The sequence below is a fragment of the Nannospalax galili genome, unplaced genomic scaffold (genome assembly GCF_000622305.1).
Source record: "Nannospalax galili isolate Female #2095 unplaced genomic scaffold, S.galili_v1.0 scaffold799, whole genome shotgun sequence".
In the NCBI taxonomy this organism is placed as follows: domain Eukaryota; kingdom Metazoa; phylum Chordata; class Mammalia; order Rodentia; family Spalacidae; genus Nannospalax; species Nannospalax galili.
This window is the reverse complement of record NW_008343085.1, coordinates 240,134-265,567: the sequence shown is the minus strand read 5'-3', so window position 1 is coordinate 265,567 and position 25,434 is coordinate 240,134. Positions and strand designations below refer to the sequence as shown.

At 45.1% G+C, this 25,434-nt stretch overlaps 1 protein-coding gene and 1 pseudogene across 1 annotated transcript in view; one reads left to right on the top strand and one right to left on the bottom strand.

The window, feature by feature from the left end:
* Positions 1-25,434, bottom strand: part of Ranbp10 (RAN binding protein 10) — a 74,540-nt gene that overhangs the window by 31,445 nt on the left and 17,661 nt on the right. The window contains exon 3 of the mRNA XM_008839066.2: positions 15,028-15,080. Coding sequence (XP_008837288.1) covers positions 15,028-15,080 — 53 coding nt within the window. The remainder of the gene's footprint in view (positions 1-15,027; positions 15,081-25,434) is intronic.
* Positions 3,390-12,125, top strand: LOC115071379 (annotated as a pseudogene).

Sequence of the window (25,434 nt, the reverse complement as noted above, 5' to 3'; positions counted from 1 at the left end):
TATAACACTCCCATTCAGGATATCTTTGAAGGACATCTCAGAAGGAAGAGAAAGGCAGCACTGGGTTGGGCAGCACTAGGCTCACAAGCCCCAACCTCTCCCATAGCCCTGGTCCTGGATAGCTCAGTGGCTTCAGAGAAGCTCTTCACTGATTCCTTTTCTGGGCAGGGCTGCCTTGAGACACTCTCTAGGAATAAACCACTGGGTAACAATCAGTTTCTCTCCACTAGCCTCATCTGGACACTAGCTTAGGAGTCATGTACAAGGCTACACTCCTAACGGGAATGTATGATCCCAGTTCTGTGCCTAGTAGCCTGCTATGGTCATGAGGGACACCCAAAGGCTTAATAAGGCCCTGAGAGTCAATTCACCCAGCTGGAGAGAAGCACAGCTGCCCTCACTGAGGTCCTGAGCACCCATATGGGAAACCTTTTGACATACTATAGCTCCAGAGAGGTGATGGCTAAATGACAGACGTGGTGGGTGCTCATCAGCTATGAGCAATAAGAGTCCTAGTTTATATGAAGTAGAAGAGTAATTCCTATTTGGCAGGCAGATACAAGCAGCATTTCTAGACTATCAGAAACCCACTTATATGCCAGTAATCTCTAAAACATCTGCTGTATACCACCAGTTACTACTAGTATTCTAATTCTTTTCACTTGCATGTACTGCACCTTTAGGAAGGTAGAGAGGAAGGATACTGAACATCCTGTTATTTATTCACCCTCTCACATGAACCTGGCACAGACCCCTTGTATTTAATACTGATGTTTGCTCTCAGTGGTTCTTCTCCTAACCTGTGAGATGTAAAATATCAGCTGTAAAATATCTACAGAATGTGGTCCACACTAGTGGGAGCTTTCCTGCTTAGCCTATGTTGCTAATAGTCCACTCCCACCAGGCTTGGTAAGGTGGGCTTTAGAGGGAGGAAAAGATGTTCAGTTACTTTCCACCATGTTGTGGGAAAAAGGCAGAATATTCCATTCTGTGCCCTGCTCTCCCCCATCTCAGTCCCAGTTCAGGGCTTGGGCACCAGCTGCTCCAGGAGATATGCTTCCAATCCCTAGCTATGATCCTTCCAGATATTCCTCTTCCAACAGTTATAATTAAGAAAAGTAGGTCTCAATGGCCCCAAATTCTCTGAGGGGTTGTAGCAATCAAGGCAATATACATAAAACCATGAGAACAGGGGCTGGAGAGATGGCTCAGAGGTTAAGAGCACTGACTACTCTTGAAGAGGACCCGGGTTCGATTTCCAGCACCCACATGGCAGCTACGAACTGTCCTTAACTCCAGTTCCAGGGGAATCCAAAGCCCTCTTCTGACCTCCGCGGCATTGCATGACACCGGTGCACTCACATACATGAAAGCAATACACTCTCATACACATAAAATTAAAAATAAATAAATAAAAATAATAAAAAAACATGAGAACAGCTGTCTTGCCACAGAAAAGAGACAAATGTCAGAAACCCAGCTCTGTTGCAGATGGGCCTCCTATTGACCAGCATGAGTTTCCCTGGATCCACCTGAAGCAGAAGACACAGAAGCAAGATCTATCTATCCCTCAACCTCTCACAGTACCTGAGCTTGAGAAAAGCCCAAACCTCACTCTCCATCCACAACACTGCCTTCTTCATCCAGCTTCCTCAATCCAGGGGTCCCAGACCCTGCCCTTTCCTGCCAGCTCACAAAGGCAAGGGTGCAGCAACAGCTACACTCACCTGCCAGCAGATCATCCTTGCTTCTGAGTCATTTAGTCCAGGGTTCCAACTTTCTTATTTTGGAGCCACACCTGTTCCCTGGTTTCACACTTAAGGAGGTCAAAGAACACCTTACAAAAGATAAACAAAACTTCCACATCTTCCAACAGAAACCTCTGATGGTGCAAATTAAGACACTCCCACACATTCTCAAGAAAGTCTGAACAGCACAGCCTCGTGGGGAAGCAATCCTGTTATTACTGGTCCCAAGGAGAACCCAGAGTGCCTCCCTCTGCCCCAACAACCTGGGAGGTAAAGATGCCTCACTGAGCCAGAAACCTACAGGAAAACATTGGCAACATCAACATCAGAACTGTGCTCAGACATCCCAGAATCCCAGTCTGCATAGATATACTCAAATACAGAACACAAGCACTCAAGGCAAAAGAGCAGTTTCAATGAGAGTATTCTGGTCTTTTTTTTTTTTTTTTAAAGGCAGGGTCTCCCTGTAGCCCCAGCTGTCCTGGAACTCACTATGTAGACCAGGCTTGCCTTGAACTCACAGAGATCTGCCTGCCTCTGCCTCCCGAGTGCTGGGATTAAAGGCGTGCACCACCACACCCAGAATGAGAGCATTCTGATATGCAGACATTCATAAAAGAACTTTAAATGTCCAGGTGCTCCCTTTTTCAGATAGAAAAAATTATCTCTCAGTAATAACAATGGCTAATACTTACACAACCCTTTTAGTTCTAAGCATTTTATAGGAATTAATTCATTTAGTAGGATATGGTGGTACACACCTGTAATCCCAGCATTTGGGAGGCTGAGCCAGGAAGAGAGTCTGAGGTCAGTCTGGGGTACATAGTGAGATCCTGCCCCAAACCTTCCCTATGAAAGAAATTAATCCTGGGGCTGGAGAGATGGCTCAGTGGTTAAGAGCACTGACTGCTCTTGCAGAGGACCCAGGTTTGATTCTCAGCACCTACATGGCAGGTAACAACCATCAAGTTAACTCCAGTTCTGGGGGATCTGTTGTTGGGGAACCCTGCTGTTTAGGGTCGCAGTCTCTCCATGTCTGGATAGCCACAAGCTGGCTTGGCGCAAATGGAGAGACTCCTCTTCTCAGCGGGGTGCCTTCTGTTCTCTTTCCTGACTCACCTTTGAAGTGGCCTTCACAGATACATGACCTCTGGCAAAGAAACTGCCAGGTTTTTCCTATGTGATAATCAGGCACTGTCTGACAGCCTGATAGAAGCCCACCGCCACATGTAAATGGGGCATCCTATGAGCACCTATCAGCTGAGGCTTTTGCTACTGCCTCTACACTATAAATCTTCTGGTTTCACCCCAATAAAGCAAAGCTGAATCACTGAATAAACTTGGCTGGAGCTGAATCACTGAGTCTGACTGAGCTGTCTCACTGCGCCTGGAACCACCCTGTGATCCAGTCTTCCCAGAGGGGGCTATCCTTCCATCAACAGCCACTCGCGAAGATCCTGCTTTCACCGTTCCTGCACCTCCCCTCATGATCCGGTGGCCGACGGATCGCGTGCATAGAGGGAGCGCCAGCAGCTTGGAACTGAACCCGCCCGGTAGCTGACAGCAGCCCGCAGAGCCGCCAGCTCCCGGTAGCCGCGGAGAGCCAGGGACCTGCACAGCAGAGACCCACACAGCAACGTGATGTGCAAGAGACCGGCGCCACGCCAGCAGCTGGCGCTCCGAGATCCCCGCGGGACCGCAGCTGGCGCCCAACGTGGGGCCTGGCAAATCTCTCTTTCTTTCATCTCCCATCAGGAGACTAAAAGGCAGCTGTGCCTCCAAGCCACCCCACCCTTGGGGCCTGGCAGTCTCTTCTATTTTCCTCCTTTTATTTCTGGTCTAAGTCTTCACGTGAAAACGTTAAAAACAAAGAGACAACTGAAGCTTTCTGGTCAGGGCTACTCCTTGACATCAGCTGAAGGCCTCTTTGCCCCCTTAACGAACTCGACTGCCTACACAGGTGTAGACAAAGACCTTCTATCTATACATCTTTCTAATATAAAAACCTGGTAACGCAGCAGCCACTTAAGAGTCCTTAGGACGGCTGCCAGTCTCTTAAACCTGCGGGAAGGCTTGTGTTGGGGGCACGTTTCCTTAAAAACCGGCACTTCACCCTACTTTTCTATCTCAACACTACTAGAAAAATCCCCAAAGTTCTAAGGGATCTTCACATAAGCCTTAAAGTCAGCTTCTAAAATAAACTTCCCTAATCGGTTTTGTTACCCTGCCCCCAGGGTACTCAAACCACAGCTAAAACCAGTTAGGTGAGAATTTAAATTAACTAGCCCCTGCGAAACACTTAAAAGTTCAAAGTGGCTCGCGCCGTATAAACAAACCAACAAAAAATTTAAAAAGGCCATTTTTTTTTCTGTAGACATTAACTCTGCAGCCAGGCTTGTGCCTGTCAGAGCGTTCCAATCCCCTGGCGTCAGACTGCTCCAAGAACATTAAACGCTAGACAACACTATTTTCCTTTTATAATAAGTAATTCAGCATCACGCCAAAAAAAACTCCAAATTCTCTCCCTTAAAGCCTTACTTAAATCAAGAGGACTTAAGATCTCCCAAAAAAAAGCTCAAAATTTTAAAATAAAGTATATCAATTTACACCCTAGATCCTATCAACAGACATTTCTGATCCAGAGGTCTAGACTAACATTACATATCTGGCTCGTAAAAAAAAAATCCAGAAAAGACATAATTTTCCCCTTTCCTTTTTCCCCACAATAGCAGCCATCCAACAATGCTTAAGAAACCCACCTAAGATCAAAAAAAAGCTTACAAACACCAAAAAATAATAAAAAAGAGGGTTCAAACAATAAAAAAGACCCTAAAGATTTCCCAATTACAGATTCAACAGCCCTAAAAAATAAAGAAAAAAACCCTACAGACTGCCCAGTAGCAGATTCAACAGCCCCAAAAATAAAATTTGACCAAGTCAGACAAAACCCACCCATCAACAAAAATAACTCTTACCCCCCTCTTGCTGATTTAACAAGCCCAAATGTTAACGCCCAGACTTCAAAAACTCCCAAAGATCCCCAGATAAATCTGCCTCCCCCTTCACCTCGGCTGCCGCCACAGCCTGTGGCGCCACACCAGCCACACCCCTCAGCCATACAGCAGCTGTGTAATCTTAGGGATAATGGGAGTTGCCAGTCCCAAAGTGAGAGACCAGTGCCACGCCAGCAGCTGGCGCTCCGAGATCCCCACGCGCCCACAATCTGTTGCCAACTTCTGACCTCCATGGGCATTGCACGACATGGGTGCACTTACACACATGCAGGCAATACACTCATACACATAAAATAAAAGTAATAGCCGGGTGTGGTGGTGCACATGAGGATCTGGTTTTTGCAAGAAAATAACTTCCATTTAAAGCAAGCAGGCTTACTTTCTGCTGAATCTTTTTTTTTAATATTTTATTATTTTTATTTTATGTGTATGAGTGTATTGCCTGCATGTATGTAAGTGCACCCGTGTTGTGCAATGCCACGGAGGTCAGAAGAGGGCTTCAGATTCCCCTAGAACTGGAGTTAAGGACAGTTTGTAGCCGCCATGTGGGTGCTGGGAATCAAACCCGGGTCCTCTGCAAGAGCAGTCAGTGTTCTTAACCTCTGAGCCATCTCTCCAGCCCCAACTTTCTGCTGAATCTTAAGCAAAGAACCAAGGTTTCTATTCTATACATGTGATTTGCTTAAAACTAGGGTGAACTCAGTGGAGTCAGTTGGATTCTCTTGGCTAGAAGGTCCCCTGGTACGCTCTCACTGTTCTTTCAGGGTCTGGACAAGCCCAATCAACCACTCATAGGCCACATCAGAGATATCTGGCGCTCTTAAGGAAGGAGAATATTGCTGCCACCACCACCACATGCCCCTCACTGTCATCAGAATCTAGATCCAAAGGCACCAGAAAAATGAATAGTCCAGGGTAGGGGAGGAAGGGGGAGAATGCTCTCAGGACAGTCTTCTATCAGTTCTGGTTGGTTTCAAATACACAGCTAGATCAGGGTCATAAGAAAATTACTTCCAGCCAGGCGTGGTGGCACACGCCTTTAGTACCAGCAATTGGGAGGTAGAGGCAGGCGGATCTCTGTGAGTTCAAGGCCAGCCTGGTCTACATAGCAAGTTCCTGGCCAGATGGGGCTATAGGGAGACCCTATCTCAAAAAGACCAAGAAAAAAAAGAAAGAGGAAAAGAAAGAGAGAAAGAGAGAGAAAGAGAGAGAGGAAAGAGAGAGCAAGAAGACACAAGAGTGTATCCATTGACCAACCTGGAAGAGTGTTCTCTCTAGAAGGCAACAGAGCCAGCCCCCTGGTCTCAGATTTTGAAAACTATGTGTCTATTCTTTATGCTGCCTGATACCGAGTATTCAGTTATCACCAGCAACATATATGACTGTTAGAATCTTCAGAATTTTTCAGAAGAAGCTAATTCTGTTTCCTCTGTTTTAAAATCCTCAAGTCACAAATACCAGACAGTGGTAAAGTCCTGCTGTCAGAGAACAAGTGACATCATCCCACACTAAAGGATTTTTAACTGAGTAACTTATGGAATTAGAATTAGTACCATATGTAATAACGCCTGTTCCTCCTCTGTTCTCTTTATATTAGATTTGCTCATCAAACTCGTGTACCAATTATATCTACCTCCTTACTAGAACTATAAAACCCTTTTATTGTATATAGACCTATTGTCATTGCCTACTTGAAACCTTCATTACATTATTTTCTCTCTCTTACTTCCTGAAAATTGTAGACTATTTTGAAGCATTACTGATTAAAGTAATTTAAAACATGTCTTCTTTTCTTCTTTTCAGTTTTTTTCCCTCAGCACTGGGGATGAAATCTGCATTCTTGTGCATACCAGATGAGTATTCTACAGATATTCATCTCCACACCCTAATACAAATCTTAAAAAGAAACAAAGTTAGAGACAAGTAGAACAGGATCAGGAGTTTAAAGTAAACCTTGGTTAATTTCCATGCCTTCCTGGGTTGCATGAGACATTGCTTCAAATAACAGAAAGGAAGGAAGGAAATAAGAGAAAAAGGAGAGAGAGAGAAAGAAAGAAAGAAAGAAAGAAAGAAAGAAAGAAAGAAAGAAAGAAAGAGAAGAAAATAACTTCCATCCACACCTGGGACCCTCCTCCCTCACAAGCATTTCTTACAAGGGTTCATGAGAGGCAGTATTAAGAGCCAAGGACCGAGTATTTCTCAATAGCAGCAGCTGAGCAGCCCTAGACTTAGCTTCCTAAGTTAACCTCTTTTCTTTGACTGACGTTGACAAGAGCTGCTTGACTTATGCTTCCCAACTTGCTCCTAATGTCACTGAGATTCAGCACCAAAACAGCCATTGTCAGCCATTTTATTAATAAAAGCATTCTTTTGAGACAGTGTCTCATATAGCCCAGGCTGCCTCAAACTCACTATATAGCAAAGAAAACTTTGAACTACTGTGTTACCACATCTGGTTTACGTAGTGCTGGGGATCAAACCCACAGCCTTTTGCATGCTAGGCAAACAAATACTCTTACCAACTGAGCTACATCCCCAGCCCTAATAAAAACATTCTTGAAAAAAATGATCAGCAACTCTAGAGACATACTATCAGTAGTTTGCAGTCCAATCATCTACTGCTCTAAGACTCCAAGCCTCACCGAGTCACCTCCCAAAGGGACTAGTCATTCCCATCCTCTCCTCCCCGTCTTTCTAGTCCAAGCCACTCCACGAACTTCCCAGCTAAACATCCAGGCCACTATGACACTGATTTCCTTGTACCTGCTGTTACCTTTGCAACCTGTATTATAGCAAGTCTTTGCTTAAATCCCTCAGATGGGACCCCCAAAATCTAAGACAATTCATATGTCTCACTTGACCCTGCCAGCCATATAGCCCTGCCCCATTAGCCTGCACACATTCCCTCAGGACTCAGCTCTTTTGCACCTCCTTCACCCTAGAACTTTCTTCCCCACCTGACTTTGCCTTTACCCTTTATCATCCTACCACTCCTGACCTGATTCCTCCTTATCTTATATCCTGAATCACTGCCTCGGGAAGGCCTGAGTCTAGTACACTCTTCACTCCCTATGTTGTCCCTTCAAGGCACTGACCAATACAAAATGCCCAATGCAGAGTTATCAACTATGTGTATGTCTCCCTACTGGGTAAGTTTTACAGAGAGAGGGACTATGTTTATTTACCTCAGAGTTAGACTTGGTGCCTGACAAAGAATATCCACAATGCACTATAGTGCTTCATGGTTATAATGAAATGAGATGTTCTTTCTCTGTTAAACACCCACACAGACAGAGCCTAGGACACATGGGTTTTGTCACCTATGGCTTCAAGAGCAAAATGCCTGGGGGATAAAAAAGATTATCTGCTCACTCAATGCTGTGATGGGACAGAGAATATCTTTCCAAGTTTCCCATGGAAAAAAGAACTGTCTAGTGACACTTCTCCAGAAGTTTCACAGCACAAGGAACCTGGTAGAGCTGCCAATACTACTATTCACAACCAAAGCCTGGTCTAGAGAAGACAGACCTCCAAGGAAATGGAACCTGCCCTGACAAGTTTCCCTGCAACACTGGAAAGGTCAGCCCACAGGGACTAACCCCAGGGCCTCCTTGGCCCAGGATCAAGGGTGATCCTTTTTATTCCAGTGGCCTCTTTCAAGATGAGAGTATTGTCTGCCATCACTTACAAATGCTGAAGCAGCAGCCTGACACTGAACACCCCACCCAGGAAATCCAGGCTGGTTGCCAGGACATGAGGAGGGAAGCCTCCCAGGGCACTTCACTCCCACAACTAGACAGAGGGCTCAGTGCATCCCTCATATCTCAGTTCTTTCCCTTGCTGAAGGTTTTTGTTGTCATGCAATACCAGCAGAGGTCAAAAGAGAATGTCAAATTCCCCTGGAACTGTAGTTATAAAAGTTGTTAGCTGCCATTCAGGAGCTGGGAAATCGATGTGTCCTCTACAAGAGCAGCCAGTACTCTTAATCCTGAGCCATCTCTCCAGCCCTCTTGTTTGTTTTTTGTTTTGTTTTTTGGTCTTTTTGAGACAGGGTCTCCCTGTAGCCCCAGCTGTCCTGGAACTCACTATGTAGACCAGGCTGGCCTTGAACTCACAGAGATCCGCCTGCCTCTGCCTCGGATTAAAGGCGTGCACCACCATGCCTGGCTTTGTTGTTTGTTTTTAATTTGAAAAAGGCCTCACTACATAGCCCAAGCTGTCCTGGAACTCAAAAGCCTTCTGCTTCAGCTTCCAGACAGATGTGTGCCACCATATCCAGCCCTGGATGAGTTCTTGTACTTTGTACCTGTGACTCCTCACTGGCACCTGCATGCTAGGGACCGGACTGCCTAAAATGAAAAGGCCTGGAAACGAAGGGCTGCCTCCTTGACTCAGAGTATTCACATCACTCAGGGAGGAACATGTTCCTCCACATTCAGTAATTGCCGCTACTCTGCCTCGCTGTTGTGTATGTGTACACGTACGTACGTACGTACACGTACACACACACACACACACACACACACACACACACACACACACACACAGAGTTTCTTTTACTTTTAAACAGACCAGGAAGTGACACTGTGAGTCTAAAAATTCCAACAGTATAATATGCAGGAGTGGCTGCCCAATATGTTTACTACTCTTTGGGAGACAAAGAATGAGAGAGCACATGTGCTACGGGGGAGGCACTCAAGATGACAACAACAGACACACAGGCAGTTAGAGCTATCAAGCTCTAGGTAATAAATCATTTCTTCAGTGTACAAAAGAAAAAAGCAAAAGCAATAAAAGGACCAAGGTTGTACGCATCCTTCCCTCCTAAATTATCTTCTGGGAGGACAAAAGGGAAGTACCCATATACTGAACACTATAATGTAGTGCTGACAGATCATGAGACGCAAATATGGCAGGCAAGAAAAAAAATGATGATAAAAATCAAAGTGGGGTCGGGTGTGGTGACACATGCCATTAATCCCAGCCCGCAGCAGGCAGAGGCAGGCAGATCTCTGAGTTCCAGGCCAGTTAGGGCTATATAGTGGGATCCTGTCCCCCTCCAAAAAAAAATCTAAGGCCATGTAAGCACAATTGTTCTTGTGGACATGCTGGTACAGGAATACAAACCCTGCTTTCACAAACACAGAATAGTTTGATTTACCACTTTCACGAAAACAGCCTTCAACAAACAAACAAAAGAAAAATACTTTCTCTAAAACTTATTGACTCATAAGGGGTTTTTTTGTTTTTTTAAAAAAATATTTTTTTAATTATTTTTATTTTATATGTATGCGTGTATTGCCAGCATATAGGTTAAGTGCACCCGTGTGTGCAATGCCCATGGAGAACAGAAGAGGCTGTCGGAGCCCCTGGAACTGGAGTTACAGACAGTTGTTAGCTGCCATATGGGTGCTGGGATTCAAACCCGGGTTTTCTGCAAGAACAGTCAATATTCTTAACCACTGAGCCATCTCTCCAGCCCCGAATCATAAGTTTTGTTTTTGTCTTTTTGAGACAGGGTCTCCCTATAGCCCCAGCTGGCCTGGAACTCACTATGTAGATCAGGCTGGTCTTGAATCACAGAGCTCTAACTGCCTCTGCCTTCTTAAAGGTGTGCACCACCATGCTTGGCTTCTATTTTTTTTTTAATGTGTATCTGTTAGTATATATGTCTATGAAAGCAGGTGCATGAGCATGTAGAAGCCAGAGGACACTAGATGTTTTTCCTCCATTATTTTCCAACTTTATTCTTTTATTTTTAATTTGTATTTATTATTTTTATTTTATGTGTATGCATGTATTGCCTGAATGTAGGTAAGTGCACCCATGTTGTGCAATGCCCGTGGAGAACAGAAGCGGCTGTCAGATCCCCTGGAACTGGAGTTACAGGCAGTTGTTAGCTGCCATGTGGGTTCTGGAATTAGAGCGCGGGTCTTCTGCAAGAAAAACCAGTGTTTTTAACCGCTTAGCCATCCCTCCAGCCCCCCAAATTTATTTTTGAGACAGGGTCTTTCTCAGAATCTGAAGCTCACTGACTCAGCTAGGCTTGCTACACACACACAACACACACACACACACACACACACAGAGGGTGGGCGAAGCAGTGGAGTGAAAAGTGTGTGCTGCTACACCCAGCTTTAATGTGAGTTCTGGAGATCTGAACTCAGATTCTAATGCTTGCATAGCAAGTACTTTACTGACTGAGCCATATCCCAAGCCTTCCTAAGTTTTTCTAAACTTGCAACTAGAAAGTAATCAATATAAGCCTAGGAGGTATAGGTCAGTGGTAGAGAGCTTGCCTAGCAAGTGCAAGTCCCTAGATTCAATTCCCACCACCACCCAAAAAAAAGAAAAAGTAATCTACATACACAGTCATCAAAATAAAGAGCCTCTCCCAATGACCTAGCAGGAGTCTTCTCAACCAAACCAGATATATTCACTTATCTCAATGTACACACATTTAAGTTTTAACTGACTGCTTTCAGGGGGTGAGTAGGCAGTGCTGGGAACCAAACCCACAGCCTCATTACTGAGCTACATCCTTAGCCCCCAGTCCACTTCTGATTAAATGCTTCCAGTTAAACATCATAGGCAAGAAAAGAGTCCTTGTGCAAACCATAATCTAACATCTCCTGCAGTTCACTGACATGGTTATTATAGTTCTTACTGTCCAAGAGCCCCAGCTTCAATTCTCTGGTCTTCCTTCCTTTACATGGAATCAGGGTGAATTAACTGCTTTTAAGCATATTTGGTAAAATCCTGCAATTCCCCTAGCTGCTTGTTTGTTTGTTTGTTTTGCTAATGTGCAATATTGAAGATAGCTGCAAAGGGCAAACCTTGGCCTGGAACCACTGGGGGTATGGACAGCCTCTCATATTATCAAGGTCATGCTGCCAGGGGCCCTACCCTAAAACCCCAGAAGAATGGGCTGTCAAGAAATATAATATGCATGTGGAAGACTACACACCTTACCCAAATGATGGCACAAGGCATGGCGACTCTACCCAAGGCTCCCTGACTGCTCACAGCATGAGATCCATAGTATGAGGGGATCACTGAGACCTGAGGTTGAAATGCAGTGAACCAATTACACTGGGACCTAGACATGTATATCAGGAACCATGTGAACACATCTCCTACACCTGTTTCTTGGAATAACACATCTCCTACACCTGTTTCTTGGAATATCACGTGTAAGTAGCTCTTTGGTTTCATGGTCTTCATGCTTTTAATGTTCTGGGTGGGGGATACTTTCTCCTACCAATCTGTGGGGCCGAAGTAATAGCCTTATAATAATCTGTACCTGGAATGAAGCAATGATTCCACCAAAGAACCTGAGCTGGTGGTTCACTACCAGATCTGAGGAGGCTTTATTGGCTTTTTTTAATGAATAAAATCCCTAATATGCATGACACGGCGCGCTTACCTACACGCAGGCAATACATTCATGAACACAGATGAAATGATGATTCTACTTCTATAACATTTTCAAAATTACAAAAGTATAGAAAATATATCCGTGAGCCAGGTGTGGTGATGCACGCCTTTAATCCCAGCACTCCGGCAGGCAGAAGCAGGCAGATCTCTGTGATTTCAAGGCCATCCTGGTCTATCTACATAGTGAGTTCCAGGCCAGTTGGGGGTACAGGGAGACCCTATCTCAAAAAGACCAAAAAAATAAAAGAAAGAGAAAGGGGAGAGAGAGAGAGAGAGAGAGAAAGAAAAGAAAGCCTGGCGTGATAATGCACATCTTTAATCACAGCACTTGGTAGGCAGAGGCATGTGGATTTCAGGGAGTTCCAGGCCAGTTTGGTAGTCTACATCGTGAGTTCCAAGCCAGCTAGGGCTACAGGGAGATACTGTCTCAAAAAAAAAAAAAAAATGCCCAGGGTCTAGAGAAATGGCTTCACTGGTTGACAGCGCCTATGCTTTTCCAGAGGACGAGAGTTGAATTCCCAACACCCAAGTAGTGTGGCTCACAACTGCCTATAACTTCAGCTTGAGGGGATCTGGCACCTTTATGCTTTTCCAGGGGATGAGAATTGAATTCCCAACACCTAAGTAGTGTGGCTCACAACTGCCTGTAACTTCAGCTTGAGGGGATCTGACACCTTTTGGCCTCCAGAGGCACCCACATACACGTGGCATATACTTACACACATATATATATGCATATCCATAAATAAAAATAAATCTAAAAAAAGAAGCCCAAGCCCTTGGCCAGAACACAAACTCTTTTTCCAATTGGCTCATCCTGATGATCCCCAGGGAACCATGCATCTCACCAGATAACTTATGGATGTTCTCACAAGCATAAGCTTATTATGCCATTGTCCAGAGCCACCTGGAAAAGTCCTCAATACTAGGCCAAAATACTACTGAGAAGCAGTACTCACTGCATGGAGTTTCAGGTCTGCTAATAAGCAATGATACTTTCAGTTTTGGATCATTTATGTTCAACACACACACACACAGGGAAAGAGGAGGGAGAGTGGGAGGGAGGAGGGAGGATCCCAGAAAAGTGAAGAACACCCTCTTGTATTCTAGCCTTTCAAACTCAACACTAGAATAAGCAGTAGAAGACTTACCATCATCCCTGAGAAGATGCCCCCAACTCCATCCACATATCTAGCCTATGCTAGATCTACCTAGACATTCAGCTAGCCCAGCATTCTAGGAAAGTCAGGGATGTCCATTCTTCCCAGGAAGAAGTCCTAACCAGAGCCAATCTAACTCTTATTTCCATGTATGGAATTACCAGGCAGCGATTAGACAGGGCAGGAAGAAACACTCAGATAGCTTGCAGTCAGGGCAAAAATGAGGACCAGTACAAGAGGGCATGTTGGTGCCCACCCAGAAACCCAGCACTTGAGAGGCAGACAGGAAGATTTCTAATCCAAGGCCAGCCTGAGCTATACAGCAAGACCCTCTCTCCAAAACCAAAATCTCTTTTCTCCACTACCAAATTAGTACAAAAGTTCAAAGAACACACTGGAAACAAGAAAGAGACCTGTATAAGAGAGCACAGCACTGAAAAAGGAGAAGGTCAAACCTAACATACATTCTGATTGATGACAAAAAAAAAAGTTTGCTTTCAATCATATCAAAGCAAAAAGCTAAAAAGAAAAGTCAGACTCCTGACAGGTAGTTGAATCCCAACTAAGTCTAGATTGCCAGTATCCAAAATCAGTCCATTATAGACAAATCTGTGACAGGTTAAAATTATTAGGAAAAGACACAAAATTGAAATGCTACTCCTTTAGAAAAAGCCAGCTGTTAGCCAGGTGTGGTAGCACACACCTTTAGTTCCAGCACTCAGGAGGCAGAGGCAGGAAGATCCCTGTGAGTTCAAGGCCAGCCTGGTCTACATAGCAAGTTTCAGGCCAACTGGGGCTACAGGGAGACCCTGTCCCAAAAAGACCACAAAAAAAAAAAACAAAAAAAAAAAAACAAAAAAAAAAAAAACAAAGAAAGAAAAAGCCAGCTGCCTTCTCTGTCACAGGCACAAAGAATCGATGAAGACCAAGCAACATCACAAGGATGCCTGCCTCCATACTGGTATTAGGGCAGCTCTTATCATGTCACTTCTGCCACTTAAAGGAGAAATGGACATGGGCCATTATCTGGATCTAAGAGCTCTTGAGGTAGGCTTCTGTCTCCTCAGTTGTGCCCACTGGGACTGGAAATGAACAGCTGGGTAGAAAACAACTACAAGTACACTACACTTGGCTGCTAGAGTAGGACCAGATGCAGGGTCCAGAACAAGCCCATGAATCTGAAGTTGTTGTGTACACAGAACTACAAATTCGATTTCTTAACTATATTTCCTATTTATTCAGAAATGACCTCAACCAGGTTCCATGTGGGAAACCATTAAAGACTTTGATCTTTAACATGGTGAAGTAATAAGCAACAAAGGAGGCAGGCTTGGCAATACATGACTTTCAGGACATGCCTGAATCACAGGTTGACTGGCCAAGGCCAATGGGAGTGAGGATTATTGAGGTGTAGCCCCAATGAGAGTAAGCTCAGGTCACTTAGCTCTGACAGCAAACAGTTCAAATTCCATGACTGACAATCACTTTTCAATTAATTTTTGAAATGGAAGATGCCCCAGCCCTACAGATCATCTTTCAGAATTCTCTACCCAATGGCTTAGCATCCTGAAAACAAAGTCCTTCCCAGTCTCTCAGCTGTTACTATTACTCTGATGGACCAAACAGATGAGGCAAGCAGAACAAATGTTCTCTTCAACAGTGACTTACCAGGAAGTCTGTTCATGTTGACACCTTGCGCTGAGAGTCCTATTCCCATGTACCTTCAAAAAAAAGCACACAGGGGAATGAGTGAGCACAAGATGTAATAACATATATGTATGAGAGGCCACGATGAAACATTACTTTGAATGCTAGCCTAAAAATTAAGAAAAATTTATATTCACAAAATTTTTGGTTATCAAATGATTATGTATCTCTCCTCAACTATTTCTTAGTATAAGGCAGAAAAATGGTAAAAGCAATACAGTATATGGCTCTCAGAGAACCTTCATGTCTTTATTTTCATCCAAGTACTAACTGCCCCCATCTCAAAGAACCTTTTTATTTCTATTGGGAAGCATCTTAACACCTTTGCAACTACAGAAATAGGAAGGTCTACAAGACAACTCAGTAGGTAAAGGCAGCTGCTGCCAAGCCTAAAACCTGAGTTTGATTTCTGGGACCCACAGGGTGGAAGGAGAGTACTGACTCCATCAAGTTGTCCTTTGAACCCCACATGTGTGCTATGATACACATTCATGTACACACACACAAAACAAACAAACAAATAAATAAATGCAATCTTAGAAATTTTAAAAAGAGCCAGGCATGGATCGGGTACCTCGAGGGAGTGCCCGGTGGCTTGGAACGGAACCCGCCTGGAAGCGCAGTGACCAGTAGAGTCACCAGCATCCAGTAGTCGCAGAGAGCCTCAGCAACAGGGTGCGCGACACGCGCGCACCCCAGCAACGCTGAGAGCCAGGAACCCGAGCAGCAATGCGGCGCGCGGGACCCGCCCCAGGGGCGAGAGACAGGCGCCAGCCAGCAGTTGGCGCTCCGCAAAACCCACGCGCCCATATCTGGCGCCCAACGTGGGGCCTCCGAACTCCGCGCCCCCTGAAATGCAGAATTCGTAAGTATCTCTCCCACCAGGAGAGGGGCTAGTTAATTTAAATTCTCACCTAATTGGTTTTAGCTGCAGTCTGAGTGCCCTGGGGGGCAGGATAACAAAACCAATTAGGGAAGTTTATTTTAGAAGGAGAAAAAGAGAAAATGAGATGGCCAGGCCCCAAGGGTGGGGAGGCTTGAAGGCACAGCTGCCTTTTTCAGTCTCCTGATGGGAGATGAAAGAGAGATTTGCCAGGCCCCACGAGTGGGGAGGCTTGGAGGCACAGCTGCCTTTTTATTCTCCTGATGGGAGACGAAAGAAAGAGAGATTTGTCAAGCCCCACGAGTGGGGTGGCTTGGGGACACAGCTGTCTTTTTATTCTCCTGATGGGAGACAAAAGAAAGAGAGATTTGCCAAGCCCCACAAGTGGGGTGGCTTGGGGACACAGCTGTCTTTTTATTCTCCTGATGGGAGACGAAAGAGAGATTTCTGTTGCTCTCCTGGTGGGAAAGATACGAATTCTGTGTTTCAGGGGGCACCAGCTGCTGGCTGGCGCGGAGTTCGGAGGCCCCACGTTAGGCGCCAGATATGGGCGCGCGGGTTTCGCAGAGCGCGCTGTTGGCTGGCACCTGTCTCTCGCGAGCTGCTGGGGCGGGTCTGGCCCGCCGCGTTGCTGAGGGTCTCCACGGCTACTGGATGCTGGCGACTCTACTGGTCACTGCTCTTCCAGGTGTGTTCCGTTCCAAGCTACCGGGCACTCCCTCTAGGTTCGAGATCGGTCAGCCGCGGGGTCACGAGGGGAGGTGCAGGAACAGCGAAAGCAAAATGGGCTAAAGCGAAATCTCCACGAGTCCTTGTTTACGAAAGGACAGCCCCCTCTGGAGAGACTGAATAAGAGACTGGTACAGCTCAGCTCCTGATGCAGCTCCAATTTATTAAGGGGAAAACCAGGATATTTATAGTGTGAAGGCAGTGGCAAAAGCCTTAGTTGATAGGTGCTTTGTAGGATGCCCCATTTACATGTGGTGGTGGGCTTCTGCTAGGCTGTCAGACATTGCCTGATTATCACACAGGAAAACCTGGCGCCAGAGGCCATGTATCTGTGATGGCTACTTCAAAGATGAGTCAGGAAGAGAGTAGGGGGGCACCCTGCTGAGAAAAGGAGTCTCTGCATAAGAACGCCGAGCCCCTTGGGCTATCCGGACATGGAGAGACTTCGACTTAACACAGCAGGGGTCCCCAACATGGTGGCACATGCCTTTAATCCCAGCACTTGGAAAGCAGAGACAGGTGGATCCCAGTGAGATTGAGGTCAGCCTAGTCTACACAAGGAGATTCAGACCAGGTGGAGCTACAGGGAGAGTCTATCTCAAAAACCAACAACAAACAAAACAAAACAATTTAAAAAGAAACAGGAGACAGTGTGTGTACCAAGACTCACTGGTACTGTGTACTGAAATCATGGCTTCCAATCTTCTGGCTTTCTGGTTCCAACTAGGGCAAGAAAATCTACTCCTTAGAAGTAGCTAAAGACCCAGAGAATGGGAGGCAGAGCGATGCAAGGTCAGACTCACTCCAGCAAGAACTAGGACACTGAAAAAGTGCAGCCAGGATGGATGTGTTCTGGATTATCAAGAGCCCTGACAGCTTCTCCCCAGGATTACCCTCCTACCTACACATTGATGGCTGGCCTCCTAAATCACACAAAGCAGGGAGGTGGTAAACTCAGCTCCCAAGACGACCCCCAGACACACAATCTTTCCACCCCAGGTACCTAAATAAGCTATGCAAGGCAAGGTGGGGCCCTTCCTGTGGCAACTTTCAAAGATTCCTTAGTGGTACTCATGAGAAAAGGCAGGTCAATAAAAGGAAATATCACTTTTAGTCTAAATGTTTATAGTACATAAACATCTTGAGGTATTTCCTCAAGAACTTAAAAATAAGACTCAGATAGGCATGGTGACACACACCTTTAATCCCAGAGCTTGGGAGGCAGAGGCATGAGGATCTCTGTGAGTTCAAGGCCAACCTGGTCTATATAGTGAGTTCCAGGCCAGTTGGGACTACAGGGAGACCCTGTCTCAAAAAGACCAAAAAAATAAGTAAATAAAATTATAAAAGACTCAAGTAATCATAATATGTAATATAATATCTGATTCTAAGCACATATGAACATCTACAGGCAGCTGAGATACTCAGAATACTCAAAATATCCAAACACCATCCAAGGAGGTGTTTAATAAAATATTAAAAAATATTTTATTGTCAGGTGTGGTGGCGCACGTCTTTAATCCCAGCACTCAGGAGGCAGAGGCAGGTAGATCTCTGTGAGTTCAAGGCCAGCATGGTCTACATAGTGAGTTCCAGGACAGCTGGGGCTACAGGGAGTCCCTGTCTCAAAACGACCAAAAAAAAAAAAGGCTTAGTTGCCTGTATTGAATTTGAGTTCTTTATAAATTCAAAGCTATTTTATGTGTATGAGTGTTATGCCTGCATGTAGGTAAGTGCATCCATGTCATGCAATGCCTGAGGAGGACAGAAGAGGATGTCAGATCCCCTGGAACTGGAGTTACAGACAGTTGTTAGCTGCCATGTGAGTGCTGGAATTCAAACCCAGGTCTTCTGTAAGAACAGTCAGTGTTCTTAACCGCTGAGCCATCTCTCCAGCCCTGAAAATATCACATTTTTAAAAATGGTGTTTCGGTGTGTGTGCATGAGTATATTTGAGGGTATGTGTGCATGCGTGCGTGCGTGCGTGTGTGTGTGTGAGAGAGAGAGCTAGAGGTTGACATCAGGTGTCTTCCTCAATCTCCACCTTATTTTTGGAGACAGAGTCTCTCACTGAACCTGGGACTCACTGACTCAGCTATCCTGACTGATCAGTAAGCTCCAGGACTCTTCCTGTCTCCACCTCCCCAGCTCTGGGATTACAGGTATGCACTGCTACGTCCAGATTTTTATATGGGTGCTGGAAATACAAACTCAGATCCTCGTGTTTGTGTAGTGGGTATTTTACCAACTGAGCCATGACCCCAGCCCTGGAAAAAAAACAAAACAAAACTGAAGTACACAGAGTTGCCTTAATCTCCCCGATTCCAAATGGTTCTATATTCACACTCTGACTGTCCTATTATAACTTTACAAAGAACCTTTCCACACACATCTCCTCATCTTAGACTATTCCTCCTCTGCTATACTCCATGCATGTACCTGTATACTTCTCTTTCCTAACACTCCCAGGATCCCCATACCACAGTGGTCCTGCCTCTGCCACTCGCTCATATGCGGTGAATGCCCCCTTTTCTTTCTCTAGTTGTCTGCAGCACTGGATTTTGAGGGAGCAGCCTCTAATCACCCAAACAGAAGAGGGCAGGAATGCAAGACCCACCCATCTTCCTTTGAAATCAACAGTCCCCATGATGCTGGGCAGGTATCAAGAAAAGACGCAGGCTAGCATATGGCCTTGATTAATTTAGCCCACAGTGCTTAGAGGAAAGGAGGAGAAAAACAAAAAGAGCCCGCATTTGAAACAGGTAAGGCAATCCAGAGCTCAGTGAAAACTTGGTGTCTTTATTTTAAGCAGCATTTAGAAGACAGGGTCAGATCCTTTGAAGTCGAAACAGATGTGGGCTAATACATAGCCTGTACTGGACAGAACTGCTCAGCCCATCCATAAAAACACATATACCGACTGCCAGAATGGGCCAGCTTCTAGGACCATCAGGAGCAGGAGCTGTGTGAGCCTGCTGGACTCTAATGAGTCCCATTAGATTAAAACTTGCACATTTTCCCAGAAAAACAGCAGCCTAAATAATCAGTGTCCTGACTTTATGCAGTAGAGGATGCCAAGAGCTAGTCTCTGTTCCCTTGATGTCTGTTGACCAAGTAGCAAACAACCCAAGTGCCCTGCAGTAATCCATCCAACCTGTGAAATGCAACATAACCAGGGGCGTCCCTAAGTGGGACGGGAATGACTCATTCTGTCCTGTAGAAAGGAGCCTACACCTATGCTCCACAGCACAGGTAGTCCCACTCCTGGCTCACAACACTAAGATGACAGCTTATGTTTGGAGCATATTTGCTTCCTGGATGACCTTTGGCAGCTTAAAGCTAGTTAGTATAAGGTAAATCAAGAATCATTCAAGAAGTTTTATGTGGTCACCAGCCAAAGCTCTGGTTCTGGAAGTTCTGGAGTTCTGGTTCTACAGTGTCTCAGGAGAATGAGGAACCACCAAGACACTTGTGCACAAAACAGAAGTTGTGTTTAGGGAGCTTGGGTACAACTTGATGGTACAATGCTTGCCTAATATGTACAAAGCCCTGGATTTGATCCTCTGTACATAAAAACATGGCCTCCCTATAGAAGAAAATTCTTCTACCTCCAGCAGCTGGACTTCATCAGCTTCCTGTAGTATCTGTGTTTCCCCAGAAAGAATGGCATTCCTAGACGATGGCCTGAGAACCTATGCATAACCCCTGCCTCAACTTCAGAATCTGATTGGATGAGCTACGGGTAAGGCAGTGAAAGGAAGTAGAGACTCATCCACATCTGGGTTTCATGCTACTTCTGGTTGTCAATGACACAGCTCCATAGGAACCCAACTGACATACTCAAATGAGGTCAAAGCTGAGTCAGGGGCCAAAGCCCCAACTCTTCAAACACTAGATAATACTAACTATTTTCCAAAATGAAGATGCTCTGGAACTACAAAAAGATGTAAGTTCCTGGGCTACAAGTGGGAGATCACTTGTCTCGCATGTTTAGGTCCGTGGGTACAAGCCCCAGCACCAAAAATAAAAATAAAAAAATTTTAAAAAATAAAATAAATAAATAAATAATAACTAGAATAAGTTTTACAGATGGGTATGGTGGCACATGCCTATAATTCTAGGACTTGGGAGACAGAGGTAGGAAGGTTTAAAGCCAGTCTGGACCACATAGGGAGTCATCCAGGGTTATATTGAGACCCTGTCTCAATTTAATAATAATTTAAAATGGGGGGGAGGGGGCAGGCATTGTGGCGCACAACTTTAATCCCAGCATACAGGAGGCAGAGGCAGATGGATCTCTATGAGTTCCAGGTCAACATAGTCTACACAATGAATTCCAGGCCAGCTGGAAAAAAAAAAGATGTAGGTTCCCATGCACTTCAGACTATCACTCAACAAGTCTGAGATAAGCTAAGCAGATAAAACGGAGGCTGGAGAGATGGCTCAGTAGTTCAGAGACTGGCTGCCCTTGCAGAAGACCCAGGTTCAAATCCCAGCACTTACATGGTGGCTAACAACCATCTATAACTCCAGTTCCAGGGGCTCTGACACCTTCTTCTGACCCCTGAGGGTATGGCCCAACAGGAGTGCACTTACATACATGCAGGCAATATACTCATACACAAAAAAATAAAAATAATAGACCACATTTAAAAAAAGAAGAACAACTAGGGGCTGGAGAGATGGCTCAGCAGTTAAGAGCACTGACTGCTCTTGCAGAGAACTTGGGTTTCATTCCCAGCACCCACATGGCGGCTACAAACCGTCCTTAACTCCAGTTCCAGGGGAACCCGAAGCCCTCTTCTGACCTCCAATGCATTGCACGACACAGGTACACTTGCATACATGTAAGCAATACACTCATATACATAAAATAAAAATAATAAAATATTTTTTAAAAATAGAACTATAAGGACCCTGGTAAATACACTAAAAAGCAATTAACTATATACTTTGTTATACTGCAATGGTGAGGATCCAACTCAAGTCCTTGAACACCTTGAACATGCCAGGCAAGAATTATACTACTCAGCTAAATCCCCAACCCTCAACAGTACACTTTAAATGGCTGAATCATATGGAATGTTGAAATTAGATCTTAACCAGGTGTAGTGGAGCATACCTATAATCTCAGGACTCAGGAGGCTAAGGTAGTCACATGAGTCCAGTCTGGGCTATATAGCTAGGACCTTGTCACAAATAAACTTAAAAAGATTTTAAGCCGGGCATGGTGGAGCACACCTTTAATCCCAGCACTTGGGAGGCAGAGGCAGGCGGATCTTTGTGAGTTCGAGGCTAACCTGGTCTACAAAATGAGTTCCAGGACAGCTGGGGCTACAGGGAGACCCTGTCTCAAAAAGACAAAAAAAAAAAAAAAGATTTTAAGAAGGGCTGGAGAGATGGCTCAGCGGTTAAGAACACTGACTGTTCTCGCAGAAGACTCGGATTCAAATCCCAGCACCCACATGGCAGCTAACAACTGTCCATAACTCCAGTTTCAGGGGTTCCAACAGCTTCTTCTGTCCTCCTCAGGCATTGCACAACATGGGTGCATGCACGCATACACATAAAATAAAAATAATTGCTGGGTGTGGTGGTGCACGCCTATAGTCCAGCACTTGGGAGGCAGAGGCGGGTGGATCTTTGTGAGTTCAAGACCAGCCTTGTCTACATAGTGAGTTCCAGGACAGCTGGGGCTACAGGGAGACCCTGTCTCAAAAAGACAAAAATAAAAATAAAAAAATAAAAATAAAAATAATTAAAATTTTTTTTAAAAGTTTAAAGAGTTTCACCTCAATGGCTGGATGTGGTGGCACATGCCTTTAATCCCAGCACTCAGGAGGCAGGCAACACACTCATACACATAAAAAAATATCAAACATTTGGGAATTTTTATTTATTTTCATTTTATGTGTACAAATGTTTGTGTGTACATAAATGTACCACATTCATCTGACGCCCTCTTCTGACCTCTACGGGCATTGCATGACACGGGTCACTCACATACATTCAGGCAATACACTCATACACATAAAAAAATGTAGAATCTGGACTGGTGATGGGAGATGCCTGCTCCTGATAAGTTCTGAAAGGCTTAGTTTTCTAGTATGCAAACGAGTTTTCATACTCACCTCTCTGGGTGGATGTGAGCACTGGCATGCTAGAATAAGGCAGTGGTTTTGTTTTTATCATTTAATGTGTATGAGTGTTTTGTCTGCATGTATGTTAAGTGCACCCGTGTCATGAAATACTTCAGAGGTCAGAAGATGGTGTCAGATTCCCCTGGAACTGGAGTTAAGGATGGTTCAGAGCCACCGTGTGGGTGCTGGGAATCAAACCCAGGTCCTCTGCAAGAGCAGTCAGTGCTCTTAATCGCTGAGCAATCTCTCCAGCCCCAATATATATTTTTTAAAAAGCTAGAGCAATCAAAACAATATAGGATTGGCACAAAGAGAGGCATGTGGCCAATGGAATAGAATGGAAACAATGAGGTTAGAAATAAAGCCTTGGGCTGGAGAGATGGCTCAGTGGTTAAGAACACTGACTGTTCTTGCAGAAGACCTGGGTTCAAATCCCAGCACCCACATGGCATGGATCCGACAGCCTCTTCTGTCCTCCATGGGCACTGCATGACACAGGTGCACTTATCTACATGCAGGCATAACACTCATACACATAAAATAAAAATAATAGTAAAATTTTTTTAAAAAGAAAGAAAGCCTCATAGCTGGGCATGTCACACACCTTTAATCCCAGCACTCGGGAGGCAGAGGCAGGTGGATCTCTGTGAGTTCAAGGCCAGCCTGGTCTACATAGTGAACTCCAGGCCAGCTGAAGCTACAGGGAGCCCTTGTCTCAAGAAGACCAAAAAAAAGAAAGAAAACCTATGTACAGCCAACTGATAAATGGTAAGAGTGCTATAATAAAATTATGAAGTTAGTACCTTCTCTTTAAAGACCTTGAGGTCATTCGTGCCTTCCACAAAGATACCTTGTGCCAGTACAGTGCTGGGGTCACAGGGTAGGGGCCTAGACTCAGTCCCACCAGGGTCAAGTCAGAGCTGAGCCAGAGAGCCAGTGTGCACTGACTTGAAGCAAGGGATTCCCTCGCTTGAAGCGAGGAAGTGAAAGCCGAACTAAGGCATGAACTAAGTCGGTTAGAGAAGCAAGGAAGAGTGTGTGTTGTACAAAAGCAACAGAATGCACAAAGGCACAAAGGCAAGAAAGCAGACACAGGGTAGAGGACCTGAAAGAAGCTCAGGGTGGCAGGCTGGGTCATAGACTGGGTAGATCTAAAAAGAACCCAAGAACAGGAAACAGGGGCTATGCACACATAGCTTACATGCTAACTTAGGGAGCCTGAACTTCATAGGAGGTCAATGGGAAGCCACAGAAGAGTGTAACAAGGGTGCAACTGATCAAACTGACTGAAGAGGCAAACCTAGACACTACCAAAGTCATCCCGGAAAGAAGCTGGACAAAGAAAGCAATAGGCACAGAATAAAGTGGAAAAAGCCAAGCACTCTAAGACAAAGGGAATTTACTAGATAGGGAGGGGCTAGAAAAGCCCAAGACAGGGGGCTAGAGAGATGGCTCAGTGTTTAAGAACACTGGTTGTTCTTGCAGAAGACCCGGGTTTGAATCCCAGCACCCACATGGCAGCTAACAACTGGCTGTAACTCCAGTCCCAAGGGATCCAACAGCCTCTTCTGACCTCTGTGCGCATTGCACGACGATCGGGAGGGGCTAGAAAAGCCCAAGACAGGGGGCTAGAGAGATGGCTCAGTGTTTAAGAACACTGGTTGTTCTTGCAGAAGACCCGGGTTTGAATCCCAGCACCCACATGGCAGCTAACAACTGGCTGTAACTCCAGTCCCAAGGGATCCGATGCCCTCTCTGGCCTCTTCTGGCCTCCACAGGCATTGCATGTTATGGGTGCACTTACATACACGCAGGCAAAACACTCAAACACATAAAATAAAAATTAATTTAAAAAATCATGATTAATAAAGACCTGCACTCCTCCAAGTCAGGCTTTTCCCAGGGGCTATGGTGTGGAGGCTAACACTGCCTCTAGAGTCTAGGGTCCTGTCATGGTGCTATGATGGCAGCTGCTTTCACCGCTTAGATGCCTCTGCATTCTGCACTGCCTCACCTCCATCCCAGGCTGAGCCCCAGACTTATCCATCTGACCAGTCACACCGCATCCCCACGTCCATGGGCATCTCAGCTCAGCATGCCCCTAAGCTCAGACTCAAGGCTTTCCTTCCAAATGTCAGCTTCGCGTTGCCAGGCAGGATGCAGAACACCTGATTAACTTTGAATATTATGCAGTGAAAATTTTTAGTGTAATCCTGTCCCATGGGATATTTGGCATATATTTACACTTAGAAAAATCATCTGTTGCTAATCTGATTGCACAGGCTGTTTAGACCTACAGCGACATTTCGTAGGAGACGTTAACACTCAGCATGGTAGACTATGTACGTGACATGCGGTGACATGCAAGTGAACCAAGTGCTGTATTTTACTTGGTCTACCTGAACAGCCCAAGTCCAGGATTTGCAGTCCCCTTAGGGGCACCGCCTCTTTTCTTCATTTCTCATGTCCCTGTGGCCCCGAGGAAGCTCACTCTGGGTTAGGGCCACCTCCATCTACTTCCCTTTTTTTTTTTTTTTTTTTTTTTTTTTAAAAAAAAAAAAAAAAAAAAAAAAAAAAAGAGGACGATAAATCTTTCACTGTGATATATCAAAATAA